Raw genomic sequence first — 21,400 nt, 5'->3', positions numbered from 1 at the left:
GGTTGGAAGCTTCCTACCACACCACATACCTAGGCAAATCTCCAAATTTAATAGTGGTGGAATCATTTTAACCGTTGATTTTTATATTCCCCATATGCATGGTTGGAGATGAGGGAAGTTACCCTTTGACCCGAATTATATGCTTCACTTCACTTCCATGATTCATGGGAAGCTAGTAGGTATTTTATTCATCATTCACTAGGGAAGAAGAAACATTACTTGTGGCCTCAACTTACTTTTCATAGGTAGGAACTGTTGGTTAAACTGTTGTTCTTGTGGTGATTTTTTTATCACATACATGACCTACGTTTTGGAGCAACGTGGGTGTCAACAAGATGGCCAAAATGAAAAAAAAAATAGATTGGAAGAGACCTCCTTTTCCAAGTTGGCTTGTAGGGTCGGGGTCCATAAAGAGGGTGGTGCCAAAATTGCTTGTAGGGTAGGGGTCCCCAGAGGGGTTGTGCCGACAGTGCCAACCAATGGTCAAAGTCGTTGGGCTGGGAGTTGGGGAGGAGGGCAGCACATCAAATAGTTTTATATAAGAAAGCATGACATGTAAATTCCTCATCCACACACAAAGGAGGGAAGAGGGAGGGAGTGACCAAGCTCCCCCTCCCCACCCCCCACACACACTTCTTTCTTTCAATCATGTGTGGCTTTGCAAAATATGAACTGTTTTGGCCTTTAACGCCAAGCACTCCTGCTCCCACCTTTCCATTTTTCAACATCAGATGAAAAGAAGGCCATGGCTCACAATCTTTATAAAAATAATGTTTTGTTGTTGGTTTCTTTCTCCTCATGTTTGCCTTTTTTAAATATTTGGGTCATCACGCGAAAATAGCCCCATCATTATTTTTAGAATGACCCAAGGTGTTCTCTCTCTCTCTCTCTGCCGGGCAAAAGGGTTGGATGCGTGAGAGTGACAACCAGCTCATTTTTCACCTTAACTTGAATGGATATGATCTTATCCCACCACTGGGATTAGGGTTAGATCACTTGATTTAACATCATTGATTACTTTTCATACTAACAGGTTTCATTGCTATAAGGCCTTCCCTAAATTTACTTGAACTAAAAAAATGATCTGGCTGTTAAAGATGGCATATTTTGATGATGGTATTCATTTTATGTTCATATTTCACAAACCTATGCCAAAGAAGTAGATCTTAATACATAAACTGTTAAATTAATGTGGAAAAAGGCTACTGGCAGCCACATTCGATACCTCACGTTTACTTTTTCCAGTGTCAAGAGACATTTCACATTTTCTAATTACTATAGAATGCTAAGCACTCTCTCTCTCTCTCTCTCTCAACGTGCGAGAGCTGAAAACACGAGCCACGCTCAGACATATGCAAGCAAATTACATTGTGGTAATAATATCATGCAAACTGTGGGTTTGACCAACTAGAATAACCTTTTTACAAACCAACCTAGTATTCTCTCTCTCTCTCTCTATGCATATGATATCTATCCATCACAAAAAAGACAAACGACAATGTCCCCATCTCTCTATCTCTCTCCTAAAGTTTGTTTTTTACCCGTCCCATGTATACAGTAGAAATTTAAAACGGGAAAGCTATCCACTACAAGGCTTTCGCTATTTCTCTTAATACACTGTGGGGACTATCTTAGTTGTGTGAAGTTTGCAATCCCTCATATATATATATATATATATATATATATATATATATATATATATATATATATATATATAACATGATAAATAATTATAATAAAAAGCGAACAGTCCACGTGTACTGAAATTTTATAATAAATAATTATATTTTTAGATCAAAATAACATGATTCAAGGTGTAATACTTAAAAAGCAAACCATGCTTAACGCATTCATGTGATCAGATTAAGCCGCTAAAGCTTGAACCTACTATTTACAGCTCAATGGTTTATTGCCTTCAATGGCACCAAATATTAACACACGCATATATATATATAAAGGGAGTAGTTGCTTAGAGCAGCCTACCTCTAACTCAGAAGGGTTTCAAGTTGTTTTTCCCAAATCCGACAGTGCAAATGCATTCGGCATAGTCTATGAGATTAAGAATGATACTTGGATCATATTTTTTCAATTAGAAAACACAAATTTTAAGTCTTGAATATTTATGATATTTATAAAAATTTAACACCGTCAAATTTCAAACCTGCATGGGAATTGAATCATGCAAGAGTTCATTCCTATAAAATCAAACAAGTGGAACACATCTTTACTGTCATATTGGATAAAAACATGAAAAAGAACCCTTTAAAAGCCTCGTAGGCAGCAATAGGCACGGATAAGTGTAGACGACTACTTTTTACTACATCTATTTATGTATGTATGTATGGGAGCATAGGAGAGGGGAAAGATAAAAAGGATCCAACAACCCTTTCTTGCTAAAGATCTAATTAATCTAATTGTGAAAACAGAAAACCAACCAATTTTTACAGGATCCAGATTTGAACTTCTTGGCATTGACGTACTAATAACAGTGGCAACAGTAAGAGAGAGAGAGAGAGAGAGAGATGTGGGTTTGGTCAATGGAGGGAAGAAAGTACGGAAACGGGGGCCTAGCACTGTTTTCCTGATGTGGAACTACCGTTGGGCGGATAGTCTCGTCCCACTTCCTTTATTGTTAGCCCCTCCTTTCCCTCCCTCCCTCCCTCCCTCCCCACAAAGGTTGCCAATGGCAAATGCACCCCTGGCCCACCTTATTGCTAGGTGACGTGTCCCCCTTCCAGGACATCTCTCCCCCTCGTAGGGTCCACCCTTGACAACCCTTCGTTGAGACACCCCACACAAGAAAAAATAAAAAAGCAAGAAAACCTTTTCTTTTTATTTCCACTTTATGGATCCCACAGGGCCTCATCCATTGGTCCACTTTGCTCTTCTCTCACACTGGTCCTCTTTTGTGGAGAACTCATATCAACCCCCTCCCCCCATCTTATTTATGAAAACGCCCCTATATACCAAATGACTAAATTATCCTTCCTTTTTTCCATATCCGGTAAGGGCAATTAAGTAAACGCATCCTTCACATCATGACAGTGAAAGGAGGTACACGGCTCCCACAATAAAGTTTTTTTTCAACCCCCATTTTTTTATATATTAAATGTGCAAATCTTGATTATTTGAAGTGTGTAGAGTAATCGTACTCATGCGTAGGTGCAATTTCCGGTGGCCGGACCTCCACGGACGGCCGGCACACAAATATAAGTAAAAAAAAGATAAGGTTGGGATGCAACAATAAGTATATATAACTGCATATCTAGAGAGAGAAAATGTATATATATATATAGATGCATATCTAGAGCGAGAGGAGGGTGATTAATAGCAGTGTCCTGAAATGTTGTGACCAACCATTTCCCCCTTTTGCTCCTTGTTCTGCAAACAGCTCTCCTTTGTTGCTCTCTCTCATCATTTGGGCTTTATGAGGAGATCGTACGGTCAGGATTTGTGGGATGGGATGACGAGATCTTAGAAAATCCGGCAGTGCTCCCGGTGGTGTTGGCCTTTGCTCGAGGTCTGTCTGTGGTTTAGAGAGAGAGAAGCCATGTGGGACCTTAACGACTCGCCAGAGGAGAGGAGGGAGGCGTTCTCCGACGGCGAGGAAGGGGAGAAAGGGAAAGGCGTGAGGACGGCGAGCCTAAGCAACAACTCCAACGAGAATTCGAGCTCCTCGGCGGTGGTGATAGAGGGGTCCGACGAGGAGAGGGGGACGACCGGAGGTGGTGGTGGCGGAGAGGGGGAGGACGAGGAGGTGGTGGAGGTGGAGCGTAGGGGGAGGGTCAGGCGGAGCAGCGGCCGGATTTTCGGGTTCTCGGTGGTGGGGCGGAGGACGGAAGATGAGAATTGCTCGTCGGAGAGCGAGGGAAACGCGAGCGCCTGCGTCGTCACGAGGCAGTTTTTTCCGGTGGGGAAGGACGGCGAGGTTCCGGCCGCCTCCGGCGGTGGTGGGTCGGCCCTGCCTAGGGCTCACTGGGTCGGCGTGCAGTTCTGCCAGTCGGACCAGCTCGGCCCGGGGAAGCCGTCCGACGCGTCGCAGCCCGTCAAGAAGAGCCGGCGCGGACCTCGCTCCCGGAGCTCTCAGTACCGGGGAGTCACGTTCTACCGGCGAACCGGCCGGTGGGAGTCTCACATATGGTACACACACACTCTCTCTCTATCTCTCTCCAATGAATGAATGAATTGATCGATGTTGATGGGGTTTTTCTTTTTGTGGGGTATAATGCAGGGATTGTGGGAAGCAAGTGTATCTAGGTACGTATATCAGTCTGAGCAGAAAGATTGTGAAGAGAGAGAGAAAGAGAGGGAGGGAGAGAGAGATTTGGTTGGATTAAGTTTTATTGAATTCGGTAGAGTATGCAGTTAAAACTGATCTTGGAATGACCTCTTTCCTATATAGGTGGATTTGATACGGCTCATGTTGCTGCAAGGTATGTAATAATTTTATATCCTTTTTCTTTTTCTTTTTTCTCTTTGTTTGCTTTGTTTTTTTTTATATTAAAGGAAATTGGTGATTTTTTCTTTTTCAATTTTGGTTGACATTTGGGGGTGATTTGGATGTTCTTTCCTCAGGGCATACGATAGAGCTGCCATCAAGTTTAGAGGCGTGGAAGCTGACATCAATTTCAATCTGGATGATTATGAGGATGACTTGAAGCAGGTAAATTTAGAAGAAGAGTGTTTTTTTTTCTTTTTTCTTTTTTTTTTAGAATTTTTTTTCTTTGTGATCTTTTGTTTGTTTCATTTTTATGATCGAATTGGATGTTCAATGTAGATGAGTAATCTAACCAAAGAAGAATTCGTTCACGTTCTTCGTCGACAAAGTACTGGTTTTCCTAGAGGGAGCTCCAAGTATAGAGGGGTCACATTGCACAAATGTGGTAGATGGGAGGCTAGGATGGGTCAGTTCTTGGGCAAGAAGTATGCATCTCTTTATCTTTTTCTTTTTTCGACTATCTGTGTCTTAAATTAATCTTCTTGCTTGCACCTGGATGTATTTTTATTCGAAGTTTCTTTTTTTGCATCACCGAAATAGGTATGTCTACTTGGGTCTTTTTGACACTGAGGTGGAAGCAGCTAGGTATGTCTCCAAATTTAGAGAATACCCATGTTAGAAATTGGTTTGATTGTAAAACTTACAATTTTGAATACGCAGGGCTTATGACATAGCAGCAATTAAGTGTAATGGAAAAGATGCAGTCACCAATTATGATCCTAGCATTTATGAGAATGAGCTCACATCTGCGGGTAAGCAGGAGCATAAGAATTTTGCTGTTTCTAATCTTGCTGAAGTGATTCTTGAGTAATTCTGTTGCTTCTTCAGGTGGAGGTGGTCTTGAGCACAACCTAGACTTGTGCTTGGGGAATTCGAATTCGAAACGGTCAGGATCCGAATCAATGGATGGTGATCGATTGGGAGGTCTGGATTTGACGCCGTTGCCATTCCAGACAGATTGGAGAAGTGGGCCAAATTTTAAGTCTAAGGTATATACGGATGAATGCCTTGGCTTCTTGCTTAATCATCTTCTTGGTTGCTTTTCTTAATCAATCCATTTAAACGCCCCCAAGGGAGTGTGGCTTCCTTATAGTGATCATATGATCAAATCCATTACTCGGAACTCTTTTTCTTTCTTGTGTCAATCAGATGGATGAGGTACCAAAATTCACAGAGGAACGCCATGGAAGTCTCCTTCCTTATCCCCATCATCCCCAGCACCAACCCCCTGAGTTCTCCGCCCCACAGGCGCAAATATTTCTCAACCATCCGCAGTTTCAACCTCCATTCCCACTAAAACCAAATGAGCTACCGGGATTCGGTTTGTTCAAAGAAAGAGTGGAGCCCTCTCCGTCCATGGTTCACATAATTCGGCAGCAACTGAACCCCACTCCTCTTCTCGCCAAATCTCATAATGTCAGCGCTCCATTTCCTTCTCCTTGCGTCTTATTTGCATTTGAATTGCATAGAATTGGAAGCCTCTTAACCATTTGTAACAACTTTCAGATGCAGTATCCTAACTGCGATGCGCCAAGGATCGGAGGGCTCTCATTGGCAACGCCGGGCGAGCAAGAGACAGCTTGGTGGGGAAAACAGCAGGCTCACAAGAACACTAGCTGGGCTTCCTCCTCCCCACTCTTTGCAAACCCTGCAGCATCATCAGGATTCTCTCCACAGATCATACAACCAAATTGGCTGCAGAAGAATGGGTTCCATTCTCTAATGAGGTGAGAAAGGAAAACAGAAACAGAAAGGAATGTAGCATTCCCAACTCTTCATGCAATTCCAATGAATTACAATTCACCCCCATGCTTTTTTTATATAAAAGAAAATGGTGGGACTGGGAGGCAAAATTTTGTAATTCTACTAAGGTCATGTTGAGGTGCTAAAACTGCTTTATCAGAATACAATCAATTATCATTTCTTTTTTGTTTTCCGAGAGACATTGATCAACAGTCTTTATCTCCGGTGAGTTGTATTCAATCTAGTGAGATTGTGCACGTTGAGATATCCTCTTGATTGCTTTGTGGGGGTGTGATCTAAAATGTCTGAGGGCCGATGGCCTCAAACGGGAAACAAAGGGAGAGTCGAGGGAAGGTCCGAAGGTGAAAGGAGTGGAAAGATGACCGGCGGGTAGTGCGATACATCGCTTTCCTCAGTCTTGTGTGTGTCAGATCCCGGCAACAGACGTCAGAGAGGTGTCATAATTACAGAAATGGACGTTACCTAAGATCCATTGGAAGTTTTTAAAGAAAAAGCAAATAAAGCAATCATAAAGAAAAGGTGAAGACCTCCCTTCCTAGTTCAGTTTAAGAAAAAAGGTGGTATAGTGTGTTACTGTCTTAGATACCTCTCACCAAATAGTCTCCTACTTTTCTTTTTTCCCATACTCTTGCCTCTCTTTGGCTTCTTTTGTATAAAGAATAATGGTAAATATAAAAATCTATATGCTTTTTAACACAATGGTCGTACGATCCTTACACTGACCACATTCAAAGAGAGGTTCAGATCAGAATGGGTCTGAGTCGATGCTGTTGGCTAGGGTACGGTGCAGAGGTTTAAGGGGTAGCAATAGGATGCCCCTCCCGCTTTTCTCCCCCATCTCTCTTTTTTCTTTTTTACCATTATTCCCGGTTAAAAGCTTATTTTTAAATTGGTAAGTAAACTTGATGGGGGTATCTGGATTTCTACAATTTGATTAACTGGCGATGTTGGGTAGGCTAGATTTTGCAGGGATGTGAGTTCAGTCGTCCTAGATCTCTTGCAGGCAAGAGATCTACCTCCAAAGATACCACCCACCCTCTTTGCTTTGCTTGTATATATTGGCCTATTTACTGACTTTTTCTTTTTTTACCAAATCGCTAAATTTGGTGGGTATTGTGACAAACTGGGATGATCTTGAATGGTAGGGTGTTTGCTGCAGATGGTAACTTTGAGAGAGAGAGAGAGGTATGTGCGTGTCTTGTAAGGAAGGGAACGTGAGACTAATTGGCAAGGGAGTGATATACACGTACTGACAGACGTTTTCCTTTTCTAGGAAGGGAGGAGGAAGAGCTAAATCTAAGTCCGACCGTTTTGGCCACCTCTCCTTCAAAACTTTCTATTCAAAGTAAGGGTATCGAAAATATGCCCACATAAAAAACCAGGTGCCGTACTGTGATCTTTTTATTACTTTATTGTTTTATTCTTTGGAGTTTCTTCTTGGAGGGGATGAAACCTTCGGTCTTTTCTTTAAAAATAAATGAATGGGATATCAGGTCAAGCGTTAGGGTGGAGCAGAGTTTTTTTTTTTCTTTTTGATATTGAAAAAGCAACCCTCGTACGCAATCCATTGGGCCACATAATATCACGCCATACCCACCGAAAGATCCTGTGCTCATTATCCTGTGTCAATGTTTTTAACTCTTTTACAGAGAGAGAAGTCCTGCCTCCTGCCCCGTGAGTTTCTTAAATGACCATATCTCCACGTTACGTGTTTGGCTCTCTCTCTCTCTCTCTCTCTATATATATATATATATACATCCTTTATTTGAAAGCAGAAACGGTATAAAATGATGATCATTATGAAGTTAACCACAGTCCTTTCTTTAATGAGGCTTTTTTTTTCAGAACAGCAGTGATACAAACAAAAGTTGGCCTCTGGATGGAGGAAGGTGGTAGTTCACTCTTTTATCTGAACTGTGTTATCATGCCCTTTCATTACAGTGGTGCAGTATGCATCAGAGATGCATAAAGCGTGGGGTTCTTTTATTGTGGTTGGGCATCTAAACCATCATTAAGGTCATAGGACCCACATACGTAGGTGGAGCTGGATGCCCTGATCATCAGCAACAGTGGAGTTCTATGATTGTACAGTGGTCTCGGTCATGAGGGTCACCCATGGACATATATCATTCAATAGCTCCAAGGAACATAGACCATGTCGCTTCTTAAATTTGATGTACTAAAAACTGGGGCGACGGGAACGATGCGGGAATTTGTGGTCCCTCTCTCTCTCTCTCTAACATCCATAACCATGATTTTGGCTTGCTTTTTAAGAAAGGATTATAAACTTTCCTGTATGCAAGTGAATCCCATATGAAAATGAATTAATACTTTGAAATTCTATTAATCAGTTCGCTTTTCACTATGTAAAAATCATGCCCCCCTTCCCCTGAAAGGGAAGATCAGGTGAAATGTGATTGCACACTTTTCGTGTGCTGATCACCCACCATCTTTGGCATACAGTCAGTCTATCAGCTATAGAGGCCAACACTAGATGGTGGGTGATAAGGTGATCACATTGCACCTGATCTCCATATTTATCTGGGAAGTCGGTCAATTAATTATGGTGAGTGTCATAACATCTGGAGGGTCCAGATGCTATTAGTATGATTCAAAAAAATATATTATCCTATGACATGTGATGCCCTAGGATCCTATGTCACACCTAGCTGTCCAACTGATTTAAATTTTTTTTTTAAAGGCAAGCTGGGGTTAGACCGACCCCCTACCAGTTATAAAACGATATCAGTGGGATTTGAACTGGTGCACTAGCTGCTCCTACCAGACAAGAACAGCCCCGATGGTCCAACTAATATATCTATACAGCTAAGATTAGCCTACATTCCAGGTGGGATGAAGATTAATCATAGCCATTGGTTGGATAGTTAGGATTGACACAAGATAGATCTCGTCATATGTTGTATTGTATGATGGGATACACGTTCGTTTAATTCTCTCTAAGATTAAACTTAACCTTCAACGGGTATGGAGTGGCACTGTGGAGTCGATCCACTCTCTCGGGGTTTACCACTATTGTACTGGTAATTTGTCATGATTCCTTAAAAATCCTATAATTTTTTATATTCTTCTGATGTCCAAAATCACAAATATCTGACGTTAGGACTCTTCTACCTTTAACAACCGCGAATTTAGGCATTATTGCGATAAAATTATATCGTCCGTCGAGTCACAGGTTTTTTTACGTGAATTTCGACCTCACAAACTCGCATAAATTTATTTGCAAAATCTCGGTGAAACTTAAACCACCAAAATCGTAAATATCATAATCTTTGGCATATAATAAATATTTTTGCATAAAAATATTTGTGAAACATCTCTAGCAAATTACATACTTTCACATATATCCTGAAATCGCATAAATTTATGTGTAAAACTCTACTTAAAAGGAACCAACAAAATTGCAAATACGCTAGTTACATATTTGCAAAATTTTTATTATATGTGATTTTTATTAATAGTTGTGATTTTATAAAATCATATGTATATATATATTCATTTTTGTTCTAGGGTTTCTTCTTCTCATTTGTATTCGTAAAGAACTTCTAACTCTTGTGGTGATTTCTGCATTATGAGGAGGTCGCAGTATCATCATTGTGATCGACTTCCCCATCTACAGTTTTAGAAGATGAGTTTTATACAATATATACTTGTGTATCTTCATGTGTATTTCCTAGAAGGTTGTAGTATCGTCCTTATGATCGACTTTCATTTAGGGTTTACTATGTTTATAGTTTTTTTATAGAAATATATATTGTTGCACTTCAAGTTATCTAATTTCATTAATATTTGTTGCTCTTGTGTTGGTGTAATGGGGCTAAGGTTCACTATGTACAAGCATTAAATGGCTAAAGTACACTATCGTGTTTGTTGTAGGCAGTCAATGATGGCATCTAAAATGGTTAAAGTACACTACCATAGGTCTGATTACACTAATTAAAAATCTATAGTGGTCTCCAAAAATATTATCTTTAAAGAATTTGTGGCTTTGATGTCTCGTAAAACTGGATATGCGGCTTTGACCTCCCAGTATAGTTATTCTCCAAACAAACAAAAAATCTGGATAGATGTTGAGGAGCAGAATGATGTAAAATCAATGTTATTTAGTGGTGATGTTTAATTGAAAGTATACAAAGTTAATGAAGGAGCAGTTGACCAATGGAATGATGTGAATCCTGTGAAAAATGTGCATCTATCTTAGGCACCAAATATCGATCTGAGTCCTTTGTTAATTATTCAACTATCTCAAACAATGGATGATATTAATGTTTTACTTGATCAATAAATTACTATAAAGGATGTAGAACCACATGGGCATACCAGTGCCAATGATAATCATCTCAATAATTTGAATAACATGCAGCCTTTTCAAGCATATGACAATGCTAAGTACAAGTTGTGGTTAGATGTAGGTGTGATGATGAATATGATATTTTGATGGTTAATTTTAAATGTTGAAAATGCAATGATGATGCGTGCCTGAAAGTAAATGAAGTGATAGATACAATGAATTTTGATATAGTTGATGAAATCTAACAGTCAATTAGTAATAGCAATGATCATGTTGACAGTGCAGAATTAGATAATATCGATAATGATGAGTATATCATGTTGATAGGAGAGGGTGAAAGTGATGCACCAATAGCATTGGAGAATGTAAACCCTTGGTTCTCTTTCAATGGGTTCTCATATAATGAAGAACAATTTAAAATCATTGAAGTAGAGACATCGGATAAGTACGAGCAATTGCGTAATGAAAGGCTTAATGATTATAAATAATTTCAATGGCTATCAACACACTCAAACGATCTAAAAATTGCATTGAGCAAAAGGTTTAATGATCTCCATCACTGCCACGAGTTTTTGAAAAATTATGTGATCAGGAATAACTATAAAGCAAAAATTTTAAAGAGTTGTAATAACAGAGTCATTATCGTATGCACAAGGAAGAATGCCCATATGACGATTGATTGTTCTTGAAAGATCCATTGCACAAAGGTACGCACAACGAGTTTTTTTTAAGTGAAAATGTATGATAGCGAGCATATATGTGATGGCAAGGCAACTTTATAGTGAAGAAAGTAGATTTCAAGTGTTATTCACAAATGCATAGACGATAATCTAAAGATAACTTCAAGAGAAATTATAAATGACATCAATTACGAAGTAGGTGTGGAGATTACTTAAAAAAGTATGGCATGCACAAGAACACACTAAGGCTACATTATATGGTTCATTTGAATAGTCCTTCAAGATTCTTCTCGCCTATTTTGATCATTTAATGAATGCTAACTGAGGATCGCTAGGGTATATTAAGACCGATCAGAAAGATTGATTTATGTGAATGTTCTTATCCTTTCAGCAAAGGATCGATGGGTTTTTGAAATGATGCCCTCCAGCTCTTATGATAGATGGCACATTCTTAAAAAAAAGATATGCGGGTATATTATTATCAGCCCATAGTATTGATCATTGTAGTGGGTTATTTTCGGTATCATTTATAGTTGTTGATAAGGAATCTAAAGATTCATGGTCATGGATTTTTTAGGTATTAAAGCATAAATTCATACACTTTGATGAGTTTAGAGAAAGAGAAGTATTGACATTTATCTCAGATAGGCATCTAGGTTTAAAATATGTTATGCCTCACACACGACCTACATGTCATGTTGAATTTTGCCTAAAGCATTTGACGAAGAATTTTTTAAAGAAATTTGGTTCACCATTCAGTACACTTTGATGAAGTGCAACTTGAGCATCCAAAAAACAATAATGCAATTATTTTTTGACAAAATTAAGGAACAAAGCATAGACGCATATAATTATATTGCCACAAACGTACATCTAAAACATGGGGCTAACTATCACTTTCAAGCAAAAAGATATGGATGCTTAACATCTAACATAGAGGAGAGTTTCAATTCATGGATTCTTGTAATACGTGACACGCCCCTAATTTCACTTATTAAAAAAATATCTCATGTTGATGAAACTTTTTTAGAAAAGAAAGATTGTGAGGCAACATATGACAAATGTTGTGGTGTCAAAGGTCAAAGAAAATCTAGAGGAACTGAAGAAAAATGCACAACAAATACGTGTGTAAGTAGTGCATTGCCTTTGACAACGGTATGAAGCTTGCAATTGATCTCACGGTTATAGTGTTGATCTTCAGAGGCACTTGTGCTCTTATGAAGAGTGAAAGGTTAGCGAGATTCCTTGCGAACATATGATTGCATGCATTTTGTATGAGGGCAACTTACTGGAAGATTATTGTGATAAGAGGTTTAAAGTTAAATTGCATCAAACTACATATAATCAATATTCATTCTTCCCAATAGAGGATAATGTCTCACACATCGCTCCACCTACTCTTATAGTTGTCTATCCACTAAAAGTGGTTTGCAAAGCAGAGCGACCTAAAGTTAATAGATGGATAACAAAACACAGAGATGTTATGCCATACAAGTGTAGTGTATGTGGTGAGGTTGGCTACAACAAGGGACATCATGAATAACAGTATGTATATATATATAATATTGTTTAATAAATTGCTTTTTGTGTATACATCCAGTGTTTTTTAATTAATTGCTTCTTTGTGTTCATATCCAGTATTTTTTAATTAATTACTTATTTATGTGTATATCGAGTATTTTTTTAATTAATTACTTCTTTGTGTGCATATCTAGTGTTTTTTTAATTAATTTCTTTTTTATGTGTATATCCAAAATCTTTTAATTAGATGCTTCTTTATGTGTATATCTAGGTAGTTTGAGATGTATGGTCGTACACATTCTTACAAAAGAAGGGATTCAAACAGCTCTGAGTTTCGAAGAGCAAGGAATAGTCAGACGTACATGAGATATAAGCAATATCCTGAATCATGTGTGTATAATTGATAGTAATCGTATATAATTTATTTTGTTGTTAAGAATAGGTTAATGAGAAACAAAAATTTATATAAGACAATACCCCAGAGCCGAAAGAGTATGAATTTGGCAAAGAAAATCTCTTAGCAAGTGATGTAAGTGTTAGTTTTGCACGTTAATTTGTTTGTTTGTTTTTTATGTTTGCAGGTAATTTTATTTGTTCTTTTGTTACCACACTGAATTTACTATGTAGCATCTACCAAGATTCGTAAAAGAATCTAAGTGACTCAGAACAAAGACAGAGAAAGGGACAACTTGCTGAAAACTTTTTACTTTACCTCGTATTTCTCTATGAGTTATAAAAGTGATGTTTATATTTTGTTTTACTACTAATTAATAAAAACTAACTAGTAAACCTTATTTGTTCACAGCAAATGGTCGCAACTAAAAGCCAACGAGGTTGGGAAACTAACTATTTGAAAAGCAATGACTTGCCATATTATTTTTTTGATACTGATAAGGTATGTTTTTACGCAACTTTGCATACTTATAAATAAATTTTCATGTGCACAACGGCGTTACATTAGATTTATTTTGTAACTCTTAATTCCTTTCAACTGGGGCAATAAGCACTGGGCTCTTTGGAAAATGAATATGTAGAAAATTGACTTCACGTTATACAATTTCACGTTGAATACATATTTTGCAGATAAAAACCTTAAACAAATAGTATAATAACATAACTAACTCAATAATGTACTCACTTTTTTGTGTATTTTTGTTATTTTATTTTTTGTTTATTTCTGTTATCTCTTTTTTGTGCATATGTGTTGCAGGACATTTGTTTTTAGCACGATTTGGGTTTGACTGTTATAAAAATTGGACGGCGTAGAGGATAGAGGTTATTCTTTAACAAGAGAACAAGTCATTACTTTGTATTTGTTTGTTAATTTATTTTATACGTGTATATGTTTTTTACTTAGTATTTTATTATTTTATAGGTATGATTATGGTATATTTGCCATACAGTATATGCAGTACTTGGACAAAAACTGAAAATTAAACTTCACACATGTATGTATTTATATGTTAGTTGTTCACTAGTTTGAAATATTCATTGTAGTTAGTTGTTTGCTACTAAAGAATTATTTTCAGCAATATGTTACATATATAAGGAATTGTATGATCAAGTTCTTCAAGTACATGAAGGAAAGGGCTTCCAAAGGTGCGAAAGATAATGAAAAGATAGAGACATCTGTTATAGAAGTGTTGAAAGAGTCTGTCCGGCAGCTATGGATAATTTTGCATCTTTGTAATAGATCAAGTTAAACTTATATTTGTAATTTGATAGATTAAGTTAAATTTTGTAATTGAATGGATCAAGTTAAACTTTGACTATAACTTTGCAATGAAGCCCATATATTGAATGTAACTTTATAATTGTTAAACATCAAGTTATCTAATTTCGTGCAAACCAACAGTATTTAGTAATATGTTAATCATATTGATTGTTCAGTTTTTGCAATTGTTAATGCAAAAACTGTTTTGCAAAACTATCAAATTTTTGTCGATTATTAGTATTTTCGCAAATATACTTCACAAGATTTTAAAACATATATGCTAACAAGTATGATATATGCAAATGAGTTGAAAATAGTTGCCAGAATTAGTAGCTGAAAGGAAAGCATGTTGTTGACCACTGGTTAGGAAGAAAAGACAAAAAAATCCTAAATTATGCAAAAATAAGCAGGTATAGGGACCATAACGGGTTTCTATATGATTAGAGAAATTCATAAAAAAATAAAAATATTACATATTTGTCATAGTTTCGTAAATATTTAAGTATGATATTTGTGATATCTGGAGATTCGCAAATAACTTTATGTGAGAGCATGCAATATATGTGAAAATGTAAGCTATTTGTGAAATTTGTGGTAAGTGTTTCACACATAAGTTTATGCAATTTCAGGATATATGCGAAAGTATGTTATCTATGAGAGATGTTTCGCAAATATTTTTATACGAAAATATTTATTATATGCCAAAAGAATATGATATTTATAATTTTTGTGGTTTCAGTTTTACCGAGATTTCATAAATAAATTTATGCGAGTTCGAGAGGTCTAAATTCGCATAAAAAACTTGTGATTTTGGATTTAAGTGGGTATTATTGAACATATTTGATGGGCGGTACAATTTTATCGCAAAAATGCCTAAATTCACATTTGAAAAGGATCAAAAGGTCCTAACAACGTTGGATATTTACGATTTTGAACATTAGAAGAATATCAAAAATTATAAGATTTTTAAAGAATCGTGACAAATTACCCATAGAGTACTGTCATTTTTCAAAAAAAATACAAGTAAAATGAGGCGATTTAATGTGTCGAGTTTGTTTTCACTTAATAAGATGATAGATTAAACCAGTTAGAAATATTCATATCACGCCATGGAAGTGTGAAGTCAAATCCATGCAACATTCTGCAGCATGTAAACAAATAAACTGACCGAGCTTTAAGTGTTCAAGCTTGGCTCATTCTTGTGACAAGCCAAGCCAAGTTCGAGCCTAAAATAAACTCGAGTTAAGTAGCAAAGTTTGTTTATAAAAAAAATACATTGTTTTTAGAGCTGCAAGAAGTAGGTTTACAAAAAGATACATATAAAATATATCTAATATATATATATATATATACTACCTAACGAGCTTGTACAAGTCCAGCTTAGCCACTACCTATTGTTTATACTAAGCTTGTTGAGCCAGTTTTAGGAGTTCGAATAAGCTAAGTCGAACATGAGCCGAGCCACTTGGGGCTCGGTTTGTTTCCGAGCCCTATTCTGCAGTGTATGATTGGATCTTTGGTTCTGGCTGATATTGTTGGGTCTGAGTTGGTTTAACCCATTTAGAAACCATTTAAACCACTACCTACCATGTATAGGCATGGTGGATAAAAACCGAAAAAGTATCTGTGATTTTTTCTTCCTTTTTGGCATGGGCAGACAACCTACCTACAAAGACGAGATTCCTTATCTTCCTTTGTGGGAGTGTCCTTGCATTAAAAGCTTTCAAGTATTCCACATATGTGATTGTCTGTCTATACAAGGTAGAGCCCCATGGGAATTGCCAAAAACCACAATCTCCGAGTCATTTGACTTAAGGACCTTGTTTTTTGACATTGAATTTTAATCAAACTGCAAGATGCCCGGGATCATGGTGCTCTCTCTCTCTCTCTCTCTCTCTCTCTCTCTCTCTCTCTCTCTCTATATATATATATATAGAGAGAGAGAGAGAGAGAGAGAGAGAGAAATGGGTACTTGCTTCTCCCGCTATGTATATTATTTGCTTCTCTCTCTATGTATATACATACATAGAGAGAGAGAGAGAGAGAGATAAATGGGTACTTGCTAAATGGGTTTTTATGTTTTTTTGGTGTTTTTTTTTTTTGCAGTTTCAGTCCCATAAATGTGTTGAGATGGTCGATTTACAAGGAATCCACACCTGGATCATGTATTTTTGATGAAAAAATGATATTTGGAGCTTCAAAATTTTACAAAGATTTTGGACCGTTGATTTTTTAAACTTTATAAAAACTTACCCATGTGTCGGAATCGAACACTTCAAGAGCTGATCCCTATAAAATCAAGTACATAGATCACATCTGTATGGTCAGAATTTAAAAATAAACTTAAAAAAACCTGAAAAACTGATTTAGCATGTTTCATTTAACACGTACCCATTGAGTGAGGGAAACATGGTAAATGGGTTTTTGGGTGCTTGTTTTGTGATTTCAATGTCATAGATGTGTTAGATATAGACAATTTACTAAGAATTCAAACTGGTATCATGTATTTTTCATGAAAAAAATATATCTAGAGCCTAAAAAATTTACAAAGATTTTGCACCTTTGATTTTTTCAAACCTTACCATTGCATCAGAATCGAACCTTCCAAGAGCTAATCTTTATAAAATCGAGTAGGAGATCATATATGTATAGTCAAAATTTAAAAGTAAAACAAAAAAAATCTGAAAAACTCATTTAGTATTTAGCATATTTCATTTAGCATTTTTTCTCATATATAGGGAAATGAAAACTTACAAAATGGGCATGGTGTTAAATAAAACATGTTATTGGATTTTTGGTGTTTTTTCGAAGTTCTGACTATATAAATGTGATCTATATGCTTGTTTTTATAGGAATCACGTCTTAGTGAATTTAATTTCAATCCATGGATGGGTTTGTTATAAGGTTTTAAAAGTCAACAACCTACAATTTTCATAAATTTTTGAGGCTCTAAATACCATTTTTTTCATTCAAAATGCACAATCCAAGCAGGTTTCATTTAACACCATACCTATTTTGTATATATATATATATATATATATATATATATATATATATATATATATATATATATATATATATATATATATATATATATATATATATATATATATATATATGAGAACTGAACATATTAGGTCTCGTTTCCCGTTCTACCCTGTTGTGCCTTACAGATTTGAAGTATTTTATAATATATCTAAATCGTTAGATATGTTTAACATGCTCAATTTAATAAGAATTGACTCTAAGATCATGTTTTTCAATGAAAAAACATGTTTTTATGAGCCACGAAAAACTGGTACATTCATAGCCATCGATTTTAGATCATCCGAAAAACCTGTATATAGTTTAGATTCCGCTGATCCAAAAGCCAGTTCTCACTAAACAAAACCTATGGATCACATCTATTGTATTAGATGTGAGAAAAAATGCAAAAAAAGAAATATATGATTTTTGAGAGGGCAGAACGAGAAGGGGGAAGTAAGAGCGCTTTACTCTCTCTCTCTCTCTCTCTCTCTATATATATATATATATATATATATAATGTTTATTTATTTATGAGTCCGTTAGTAGGACAAAAGCGTTGGAACATTTTAAGTTTTTATGAAAAATGTAAAAATCTCCCATGCATCCAAATGCCATCAATTTGGATCATTAACACCCATCATATTTTACCCTCATTGATTGTCGATGAATCCTAGGTCTCAATATATGCTGAAGAAAACCATTAGATTTAAATTCAAAATTGAAGATTCCCATTTTAATTGTTGCTCTTTCAATGCAGCTGTTGGTCCAACTTTCCCAACAAAAATGGCTAAAAATTTTAATTCACTTTGCACCCATTATGGTAAAAAAAGTTATGAATCCCCTACGTCCACATATTGCAACAGAGCACTGCACATTCGATGTATTGTACCTCTGAAGAACTTACCTAAGGTTGGTAGAAATTTTGTAACTCATTAGACTTGGCCCACATATAGAGTAATGAAGATAACAAAAATATTCGCGCAGAAGTAATATAGGAGCTTACAAAGGCACAATCAAATCACAACACAAGGGTTTACGTGGTTCGGTCAACACGCCCTACATCCACGGGGCACGGAGAGAATAATCAACTATAATAAAAGTAGAGAGTACAATGTAGACAATACAACGTCCAATAGCTTGCCCAAAGCTAAAGAGAATAACAACAAAGAAATCACAGAAAGAGAGGGATACAAGATTATCTCTCGGGTGCACAACTCGAGTCAAAACCCACACTACAACCAACACCTCTCTTTGAGGATCAATGGGTGCTGACGAACCTTCTTCCTTCATCTTCTTTTTTTTACTCTCTCTCTTACTTCTTCTTTCTCTGCACGTTGCACACAACCACTCACTATAAGAAAAATGTCAATTAGCGACGGATAGTAGCGACGGCATTTTTCCGTCGCCAATTAGCGACGGCTTAGCGAGCGTCACTAATCCGTCGCTAAGTTTCGTGATATTCACAGATGTAGCGATGGAAAATGGTCTGTCGCTAAGTCGTCGCAACGTAGCGACGGCTTAGCGACGGACCATTTTTGGCGCAACAACACGCTGCGGTTAGCGACGGATTGGGCGACGGCATTTTTCCGTCGCTACTTAGCGACGTCGTTAGCGACGGACATATTCTGTCGCTAAGGAGTTGTATATATTTACGCCGGCTTAGCGACGGAATAATTCCGTCGCCAATCTGTCGCTAATTTTCGCGTAAATCTGATCAGAACCCTTTTCCCTCTTTTCTTGTTTCCTCTCTCCCGCCCTCCTTATGCAGCCCGACGCCTTCCTCCGTCGCCCGCCGCCTGTCGCCCCGCGTTCCGCCTGAGCCGTTGCCCCGCCGACCGACGCATTCACCGCCGGATACAGGTTCGCCTGCCCTACCTACGTGTTTCAAGCAGGGGTTAAACCCCCTGCCTTTCCGGCATGGGGGGTTGACCTCCTGCCGTGCCAGAAACGCAAGGGTTTAACCCCTGCATTTCCGGCATGGGGGGTTGACCCCCTGCCGGAAAGGCAGGGGGTTTAACCCTCTGCCGTGCCGGAAACGCAGGGGTTTAACCCCTGCGTTTCCGACATGGAGGGTCGACCCCCTGCCTTTCCGGCAGGGGGTTAACCCCATGCCGGAACATGCAGAGGGTTAACCCCTTGCGTTTCCGGCAGGGGGTCGACCCCCCCTGCCTTTTCGGCAGGTCGACCCCGGCAGGGGGTCGACTCACTGGCGGAAAGGCTGGGGTCAGTTAACCCCCTATGTTCCGTAAGGGGGTCGACCCTCTACCGGAACAGCAGGGGAGTCGACCCCTTGCCGAAACAGCTTCCTTTTTTTGTGGCGACTTTTTTTTAAAACTGCATTTTTTTGTGCAGATTTTTCAACGGAACCAGCTCGTGCTCAGCTACCTGTGGTAAGTAAGTGACAAAAACAATGCAAATCGGGTAAATACCCGTGGTGAGTAAGTGATGCAAGTGTATCACATGTTATTTAATTTATTAGATGTAACACTTTATTGTTCTCACACTCACTTAGTTGTTGATATCTAGGGTTGCTTTGTTGGAGTTCGGAGATCATGCTGAGCATGATTTTAATGTATGAATATGAAAGTGTTCTTATTTTTGGAGTATGGAGTCCAAGCTAAGCATGATAGTAGTTAATGAGATATTGAAGTGTGTTTGCTGCAAGTACATGTTTGCTATTTGTTTGATATGAATGATTACGATGTATTGCAATGTTTGATGTAATTGTATCCATGCTTGCATGTAGTTACTTTCAATTTGATTTTGACTTCCATGTAAAATTTTATAATAAAAGCATGCTTCAAATGATTGTATCGTGTCATTAATAGTTTGCACATGAAAATATTAAGTTATCAATGCATGGATCAAAATTCTTGTTATTGTTTGACATAGTATATTGCATGATAAATTTGATATTTTCTTCATTGTAGCATTCTGATTGTCTGCCTCTCAGGTATAATCACATATTCAATTTTTTGTCTGCCTTAGAACACATATGAGCATAATCGAATCACATATATAACTTTTTGTCTGCCTAAGAACACATATGAGCATGTTATAATCACATATTCAGTTTTTTGACTGCCTTAGAGCACATATGAGCATGTTATAATAACATATAGAGTTTTTTTATTGCCTTACAGTACATATGAGCATGCTATAATCACATATAAAGTTTTTTTGCCTGCCTAAGAACACATATGAGCATGATAGAATCACATATAAAGTTTTTTTGACTGCATTAGAACACATATGAGCATGCTATAATCACATATTCAGTTTTTTGACTGCCTAAGAACACATATGAGCATATTATAATCACATATTCAGTTTTTTGACTGCCTTAGCACACATATGAGCATGCTATAATAACATATAGAGTTTTTTTATTGCCTTAGAGCACATATGAGCATGCTATAATAACGTATAGAGTTTTTTTATTGCCTTAGAGCACATATGAGCATGTTATAATCACATATAAAGTTTTTTTGCCTGCCTTAGAACACATATGAGCATAATTGAATCACATATATAACTTTTTGCCTGCCTTAGAGCACATATGAGCATGATAGAATCACATATAAAGTTTTTTGCCTGCCTTAGAGCACATATGAGCATTCTATAATAACATATAGAGTTTTTTTATTGCCTTAGAGCACATATTAGCATGCTATAATCACATATAAAGTTTTTTTGCCTGCCTTAGAACACATATGAGCATAATCGAATCACATATATAACTTTTTGCCTGCCTTAGAGCACATATGAGCATGATAGAATCACATATATAGTTTTTTGCCTGCCTTAGAGCACATATGAGCATGCTATAATAACATATAGTGTGTTTTTATTGCCTTAGACCACATATGAGCATGCTATAATCACAT

General features: G+C 37.3%; 1 protein-coding gene across 2 annotated transcripts; it reads left to right on the top strand.

The window, feature by feature from the left end:
* The first annotated feature begins 3,281 nt into the window (after positions 1-3,281).
* On the top strand, positions 3,282-6,421 carry LOC149841965 (AP2-like ethylene-responsive transcription factor TOE3). 2 transcript variants are annotated; one of them, XM_089998809.1, is made up of 10 exons: positions 3,282-4,140; positions 4,232-4,257; positions 4,403-4,433; positions 4,576-4,663; positions 4,778-4,923; positions 5,039-5,083; positions 5,159-5,250; positions 5,327-5,487; positions 5,648-5,914; positions 6,005-6,421. In XM_089998809.1, the coding sequence occupies exons 1-10, from the start codon at positions 3,551-3,553 to the stop codon at positions 6,227-6,229; spliced, it is 1,671 nt and encodes a 556-aa protein (XP_089854935.1). In that variant the 5' UTR covers positions 3,282-3,550; the 3' UTR covers positions 6,230-6,421. The 2 variants fall into 2 exon arrangements, with proteins under 2 accessions (XP_089854935.1, XP_089854936.1); XM_089998810.1 differs by lacking the exon at positions 5,648-5,914.
* Positions 6,422-21,400: the final 14,979 nt, after the last annotated feature.

This window comes from Nuphar pumila, chromosome 3 (genome assembly GCF_984573655.1).
Source record: "Nuphar pumila chromosome 3, dmNupPumi1.hap1.1, whole genome shotgun sequence".
Classification (NCBI taxonomy): domain Eukaryota; kingdom Viridiplantae; phylum Streptophyta; class Magnoliopsida; order Nymphaeales; family Nymphaeaceae; genus Nuphar; species Nuphar pumila.
The sequence above is the reverse complement of the archived record's forward strand: the minus strand, read 5'-3'. Positions and strand labels throughout refer to the sequence as shown.

What these genes read in the sequence shown, in the direction of transcription:
- LOC149841965 (XM_089998809.1), top strand. Translation starts at nt 3,551, where the DNA reads ATGTGGGACCTTAACGACTCGCCAGAGGAGAGGAGGGAGGCGTTCTCC. An exon ending in CGGTGGGAGTCTCACATATG is followed by an intron (nt 4,141 to 4,231) that starts GTACACACACAC and finishes GGTATAATGCAG; the next exon opens with GGATTGTGGGAAGCAAGTGT. An exon ending in ATGAGGATGACTTGAAGCAG is followed by an intron (nt 4,664 to 4,777) that starts GTAAATTTAGAA and finishes TGTTCAATGTAG; the next exon opens with ATGAGTAATCTAACCAAAGA.